The sequence below is a fragment of the Nylanderia fulva genome, unplaced genomic scaffold (assembly GCF_048542155.1).
Source record: "Nylanderia fulva isolate GAGA-0341 unplaced genomic scaffold, ASM4854215v1 Scaffold12, whole genome shotgun sequence".
Classification (NCBI taxonomy): domain Eukaryota; kingdom Metazoa; phylum Arthropoda; class Insecta; order Hymenoptera; family Formicidae; genus Nylanderia; species Nylanderia fulva.
In genome coordinates this window covers 5973344-5980567 of record NW_028189409.1, presented here as the reverse complement: position 1 = coordinate 5980567, position 7224 = coordinate 5973344, and the positions used below count along the sequence as shown (strand labels likewise).

Below are 7224 nucleotides of genomic sequence, written 5' to 3'. Positions count from 1 at the left end.
TTTTACTGGCATATTTTACTTTTTCCTCCTCCTCTCTTTTCTAAAAAGTATAGTTTATTACAGCGCATGGATACATGCATATATATTTTATATATATTGCATTATATTATTTTATTATTTATATTACACTAAAAAAAATTTGTTAGCTTAACTAAAATTGTTCAACTAAATATTATTTTATTAATTGAATATATAGAAATATTTAAATTAAATATTAAATAATTTAACAAAACGTATATTTGATTTAAATACTATTAAAATATATATATATATATATATATATATATATATATATATTATTAATATTTAAGACAAGTATACGTTTTGTTAAATATTTAATATATATATTTAATTTAAATATTTCTATATATGTTCAATTAACAAAATAATCATTTAATTGAATGATTTAGTCAAGTTAAATATTTATTCAGTGTACGTATATTGCAATATATTATTTTTATTTTGTTCAATTTAGAGCAATATATTTCCTTATATTCAAATCATCATCGGTAGAATATAATATACATATAATATCGATCTCTTATATAATTTGTGTCTATATATAATTCACGATTCGAGATGCTATAGTAGACAGAAATGCATTATGAGATAGCATTATGGCTTCTCTCTCTTTCTCTCTCTTTCTTTCTCTTTCCTTCTCTTCCTCTCTCTTTCTCTTTCTCTCATTTCTGTCTACGAGCATCTCGTTAACTGAATGCAAGATATATATAACTTTGGCACAACAGATATAACAAGAATTAAAATTTCGCTTAAAATTTTCGGCTCTCGAAAGAGATAGAATTCAAAAAAGACCACATACCTAATATTGCAGTTTCTACTTACAAGGTCATCAGGCGCCGCTTCTCGCCGATATGTTTGAAGAACTCGCGGATGATATATTATATATGGAAGCATCGTCGATTTCATTAGATTATTCGAAACGCCAACACTAACTCACGTACATATTACTCGTGAAACACTGAGAGGACAAAATATTCGATAAAACTCACCGAATTCTCCACCCTCCGATGGACCGGTACACTTTTCCCGATGAACACTCACGCATGAACAACAGAATTGATGTCGCGAATTGGCGCGAAAATTTATTCCGCCTTTAGTTTAGCATATTGAACCTAGAGTGTGCTTCGACGATAACTCGAATTGTTTGAATGACCAATCAGGATTTCCCATTTCCTTTATCCTGATTGGTTCTTCTGTCATATGAACATATATTTATTTATCGAACGTCCAACTCTCTGATTGGCTGATACATTAAGACATTTTGGCAACTCTAGAAATTCCCTATTCGGTAGCCAATCAAGATTAAATAACAAATTTATCGCACAGACGCACAGATCACTGTATACAAAAATTATATACTTTAACCTAAAAGAATCAGTTAAAAATTTGTTTATAACTTTCTAAGAAATGTTTTAATAATTAATATATAATCCGTAATTATTGTTTTTTAAACTCACTGTAAATATAAGTAACTTTTTAACGATGTCAGCGATTAAAAAGAGCGCAAAACAGAAAATTAAAAAGATGAGGTAAAAATCTATTATTGGTATTAAAACAGACGTTTTAAATACCTTGATCTAATTGAATTGAATTTTTATTCAAGTAAGGCGCAGATGCAGCTAGCTATAATAAAAAAGAAGCAATGTGACGCGAAAGCTCTTGCAATAGTCGAGCAGCTTTTAGAACCAAATGTAAATACTGAGTGGCTGCTCCAAAATGTAAGTACATAATATTGTTTTCCTATATTTCGATATTTAATAAGAATAATATTACTTGTTAATTTTAATTTCAGCTAAGGTTTATAAGTAAAAGTCACATGGAAGATGTCATAGAAGAGAGAGCGATAATAAAGCTATGCGGATATATTCTCTGTTCAAAACCATTGACTGTCATTATTCGACAACAGTATCATATATCAACACATAGAAACAAGGTATATGATATTAGCAAGCGGAAAAATTTTTGTAGTTCATTGTGTTATGGGGCAGCCAATTATCTGCTCGAACAAATGCTGGAGAGTCCACTATGGTTGAGAGAAATAGATGATATACCGACTTTTCAAATTTTACCCAAGTCTAAACAATTTATGCCTGGAGATGAAGTGAAAATCGATGATATTAATCTGTCACAAAATATAAATGCTGACAATACTGTTGACAGTGAAGAATCTACAAAACATAACATTGACCAGCAAGCAAAGGAGGATATATCGTCAAGTCCTGAGAAAAAAAATATATATAGCTCTCATTTATCGAATGATGTAATTAATGATGACAATGTAAAAGAGAAAGAAATTCCTGTAAATAGTAATTCACAAAAGATGGGAACATATTCATTAGATTTGAATCAAGAGAAAAAAGATTATAATTATTCTGAAGAATCTACAGAGTGTAATAAGAACAACTGTAATAGTATTGAAAAAATAAATATAGACTTGCAAAATTTAGAAATGAAAGTTGCTGAGCAATCTGAAAATATTCTACACTTGCATGAATATAACAGCAGAGATGCAGAAAACAAAAATACACATGTTTCAAGTACTAGTAATGATAGTACAACATTACAATCTCAAGTAGATGAAATAATTAATAAAAACGACTGTAATGAAATGTTACAACCCTCGAGTGAAATAAGTTGTGATCAAAAAGATGCAAATAAAAGGCTACAATTTCAATCAGATAAAATAAGTAGCAAAACTAATGAAAAATTACAGTCTCAGTCAAATGAAATAAATAACAGTGATAATAATGATAGGAAAATAAAAGAGCCCCAATTAGAAATATGTAATAATGATACTACAGTATCTTCTAAATTTTACAATGAACATAGAAAAAAAAGAGATACAGATAGAATTAAAAAAAGTAAAGAGTATAAACAGAAGAAATCTGACAATGTAGGAACACAAGCTAATATTTATCACAATCTTGTAATGCATGTTGAACAAAGTGTCAAAGAATGGGTTACAGAAAATACACTTTGCCTTTTAATGGGTGAAATGGATGAGAAACGCCAGTTATTAGAAAGTTTAACACAGCATGATAGATATCAACAATTGTGCAAAAAATTAAATAGATTACAGTTGGAAGATGAAAAAGAAGAGCGTGCACATTTAGAGAAAAACGTGCTCAAACCTTTGCCTCACTTCTCTGTACTTCAAGAAGAGGCAAAGAAAATTGATGTAAAGGTGAGAACGATTTTTTTCAATTTTAATCAAACAGCTCATGAATAACTGATTGTAATATGTTTATAGGTGCGTGCATTTTACAAAGGACAAATGACAATGACGTCGCCTAAAGATAACAAAGAGTCAGAAAGTAAAGACGATGATAATTCTGTATTACCATTAACTGATGCTCATGCTCCCAATGCACTTCGCCGCCGAATTTTCTTGGACAAACTTAATAAAATGTAAATAATAGTCTCTATCTTGGTGCAATTAGAAGTTGTTGAATATAAAAAAAATTTAATATCTCAACTTTAATCGTAGTTACTTAATGAATAATCACTTATGTATCTAATTACAGATTACCAGATTTAATGCGCGCTTTAACGACCAATGCGGACACATCTTCAATGGCACGATGTACTTATGATCACGAGAGATATTCGTTAATCAAAATCTTGATCAGTACTTTTAATTTATCTGCTGCAAACATTATTTTTAAAACTGCTGAATGGACACTTGTGGGATTGATTATGATTAAAATGTAAGAATATAATTACGAAAGTAATTTTTTTTTTTTAAGTTAACTTAAATGCAATATTTAAAATATGCACATATTATTTCAGGTTGAGTTTAATTGACGAACCATTGCAAGCATTGCTTCAATCTAAACAAGCTTCGATGTATACATCAATGATTCTTATGACTTACAAATTGGATTCTAGCTATTTGGACAGACTCATAATGGAAGTAACAAACACTGTAAATACATCTGAATAAAATAATAATAAATTGATTGAAAACTGTGCAGAGTATAACCATTATGTAAGTTAGTTTTATAATTTTTTAATTTTATTATCTTCCTTACATATTCAATCTGATATAAAATACATTTTTAAAAATGTAATTAGTTATTATATATAATAATATATTGCCTATTACAATGTTAGAATTACTTTAATAATTTTATTATTACAAAATAACTATTAAAAAAATTTTTAGAATGTGGCAGATATATTTGCGATAAAGACAAAAGATATATATATAAATGATAGTATGCACACATTTCATAGTGAGAATGTGTACCTTGTATTTATAAATTGAGGAAGTTTAATTTCGTTTCTATTTTTTCGTGAATTAGGCATATTCTTAAAGAGATGTACTTTATGTTGGTGTTGGTATCCCAGTAAGAGCAGGGGAAGAACAATCAAGACTTAATGTGTCCATTTGAGTTGTCGATGCTAATTGATCTTCTGTAGAATGACTACCAACCTTATCACGTAAAGATTCATAAAGACTGTGGACTGCTTCGTTATGCTACAAAATTTATGATTTTTGATTAACAATACATTATTATTTATACTAGATTATTATATATAATTTGAATGCAATTAACAGATTTTTTTTTTAATTTTAAAATATTACCTGACTTGTTGGCTGTAAGGCTTTCAATAATGAATGTAACCGTGCAGATGGTAATTTAGGATGTATATACCAAAGTAACTTCAACAGGTGCCGTGTAACATTATCTCTACCTAAACCAGCCAGAAAAAATTCGTCGAAAATTACTGTACAGAAGGACTCATTTGAGAATTCATCAGCCATGTTTAATATTAATAATGAAACCTGCAATTAAAAATGAAATTTGTTAATATAACAATTTGCAAATAAAATTTGGCATTTCAGATAACAAATGATAAACTGTGAGAAATGCTTTCTTTCCATAACAATTGCATATATAAAATATAGATATAAATATGTTACCAATGTATGTAAAAATGGATCTTCAAAAGCTCGTTGCGCTTGGCAATTTGGAAGTGTCGCTAGCACTCTCATTAATCCTCTGGCATCTCCTCTACCTCTTCCAACTCCACCGCCACCTCCGACATGTAATGCATAGTACATTGATAAAACTGCTGCTACTCCAGATAGTTGAGCATATGCTTGGCACGCATCGGGAGGTGGTCCAGAATGCTCGATAATAGCGATTGCACTTTCTCTCTCATCAGGTGGAAGCTTACAATTCAATTGTCTTATTTGATCATCAACCTAAAAAGTAATTATATTACATATATATCCACATCGTTATAAACTAATCCGTTATATAAAAACTTTAATTATTTTATTAAAATTACCATAAGAGACATAAGTGCTGGCAGAAACTTAGTAACAACTTGTATATCCAATTTTGGCTCCTTAAAATCTTGTGAATCAATCATCTGCCAAGCGGACAATCCTAATGCAAGCATTCTCAATAGTAATACAAGCACTGCATTTTCTCTAGGTAACGCGTCGCTATTTATCAAATGAAGAGCTATTTTTATTGCACTGCTAGCAAGAAAGTTCACTGCATAGGGATCACACAAAGTCATACTAAGATCCCCTAACACCTGCTCCTGTCCTCTCTATAAAAAAACTTACATCATATTGGTTTCCTAATTTCACAAAGAATATTAAAACATAAATTTATATTTTACTCTTATACCTTAATACTATCCAGGAAACCTTGTAACTCACGAGATCTTTTAACATCCACATTCTTTTCTCTTATACAAGCATCCAGACACCAAGTAAACTTATGACAAGGATCCACAGAAATAATATCTTGTACCTAATAATAAATATCATGTTCAACAAAATTAAAGTAACACAGTAGTTTGTCAAATATCATTAATAATATCTAAAAAATTAATTAACAATATGTACTAAATATTTACCTCTAAATCATGTAATGCCATAAGAAGTTCTGCTCTTAGAGTACAATAATGAATGTTCTTAGTACGTAGAAATAAAGTCCTTAAAAATTGCAGTACCATATCATATAATTTTACACTATGTCCAATCATGTGGGCTAACTTTTGTACAACTTCTCCTTGTCTCCTCACCTATACAAAATAAGAGAAGTAGTCAGAAAATATATAATGATATTTAAATTTATAATTAATTATGACCAACCTTGGGAGATGGTGTAAAAAATAAACTATTCAAGTTACGATGATCGAATAAAATCTGTTCTTTTTCAATGATATAACGACTAAATAATGGAGAGACTTCGTCTCCAAAGAGACTTTGATTATCTTTCCATATTTGACGTTTTACTTCTGTATCAGCATCATTATACAATTCCTTCTCGCCAACTAACACTCGCAAATATTTCTCTTCAATGTGTGGAGTATTTCTCAAGATGCACATAACAACAGGTCGTAACCCAGTAACTCTCACGGCAGGAAAACTTTTAGACAGTAATTCCTTCAGTCTTCTATCGCTACTTTTGTCGGCTGTTCTTTCCGCGCCAATTTCATTAATTTGTTTGACCAGTTTTTCTCGTAACTCCTCAAGAACAGAAGCATGAAAATCCAATCTTCTGACTCCATGTAAATCAAGGAGAGGCAACATAGGTCTCAACGATGGCAATAATATGCCATTTTCTAGCTGAAATATGATCACTATGATTACAACTATGTGTAAAATATGTGTACATATATTTAACATAATTAAATTATATTTATCCGGACTAGAAAAATTCTTTATTATTTACTTGAAATTCCTCGATGGCTTTCAACGGATCTGTACAACTTGTTAAAGCATCTCTTAAAAACACTGGTCCTGGTATACCAAGATCCTCCAGTCCATTACCACTTTCACCGTTACTCTTCATCGAATTCATCGTTTTCTTTTATTACAAATACCTCATATCTACATTTACGTACAATTATTTACAACGTGTGAACGTGTTGTAAATTAGTTCCTATGTACACGATAAAAGTTTTGTGTTCTGAGCAGCATATTTACACAAATTGTTCAATTTCTTCGCAAAATCAAAATTTACGTGAATTATCGATTCGATAGCTCCGTTTTTGCTTGAAATTTATTTTATATTATACAATACACCTCAAAACACTCACAATAGTCCTGTATAAAACAAATCACAATTTTCGAAGAGAATAAAAACTGTTGATGTAAATAATCTGCACAGGTTAGCCAATATCTATCATATAGGTATTTTCTTTTTTTGACAGATACAGACTACCAATATTTAT

General features: G+C 29.9%; 2 protein-coding genes across 3 annotated transcripts; one reads left to right on the top strand and one right to left on the bottom strand.

Moving 5' to 3' along the window:
* The first annotated feature begins 1348 nt into the window (after window positions 1-1348).
* LOC114935288 (putative RNA polymerase II subunit B1 CTD phosphatase RPAP2) lies at window positions 1349-3990 on the top strand. Of its 2 annotated transcripts, none has more exons than XM_029308091.2 (6): window positions 1349-1550; window positions 1625-1739; window positions 1814-3205; window positions 3272-3429; window positions 3546-3728; window positions 3811-3990. In XM_029308091.2, the coding sequence occupies exons 1-6, from the start codon at window positions 1504-1506 to the stop codon at window positions 3962-3964; spliced, it is 2049 nt and encodes a 682-aa protein (XP_029163924.2). In that variant the 5' UTR covers window positions 1349-1503; the 3' UTR covers window positions 3965-3990. The 2 variants fall into 2 exon arrangements, with proteins under 2 accessions (XP_029163924.2, XP_085335614.1); XM_085479488.1 differs by having other exon boundaries at window positions 1489-1550; window positions 1629-1739.
* Window positions 3991-4014: 24 nt separating this feature from the next.
* Window positions 4015-7169, bottom strand: NELF-B (negative elongation factor B). Its single transcript, XM_029308092.2, has 8 exons — window positions 6723-7169; window positions 6140-6616; window positions 5902-6069; window positions 5670-5795; window positions 5320-5589; window positions 4949-5233; window positions 4610-4810; window positions 4015-4501 (listed from the first exon to the last, which is right to left on the bottom strand). Exons 1-8 carry the CDS (start codon window positions 6849-6851, stop codon window positions 4349-4351), a joined length of 1809 nt encoding a protein of 602 aa, XP_029163925.2. The 5' UTR covers window positions 6852-7169; the 3' UTR covers window positions 4015-4348.
* Window positions 7170-7224: the final 55 nt, after the last annotated feature.

Bases quoted from the DNA above. Each gene is read 5' to 3' on its own strand.
- NELF-B (XM_029308092.2), bottom strand. From the start codon at position 6,851: ATGAATTCGATGAAGAGTAACGGTGAAAGTGGTAATGGACTGGAGGAT. The intron at 6,617-6,722 runs GTAAATAATAAA...ATCATATTTCAG, and splicing joins AAGCCATCGAGGAATTTCAA to CTAGAAAATGGCATATTATT. The intron at 6,070-6,139 runs GTTGGTCATAAT...TATTTTGTATAG, and splicing joins TTTTTACACCATCTCCCAAG to GTGAGGAGACAAGGAGAAGT.
- LOC114935288 (XM_029308091.2), top strand. From the start codon at position 1,504: ATGTCAGCGATTAAAAAGAGCGCAAAACAGAAAATTAAAAAGATGAG. The intron at 1,740-1,813 runs GTAAGTACATAA...TTTTAATTTCAG, and splicing joins CTGAGTGGCTGCTCCAAAAT to CTAAGGTTTATAAGTAAAAG. The intron at 3,729-3,810 runs GTAAGAATATAA...ATATTATTTCAG, and splicing joins GGATTGATTATGATTAAAAT to GTTGAGTTTAATTGACGAAC.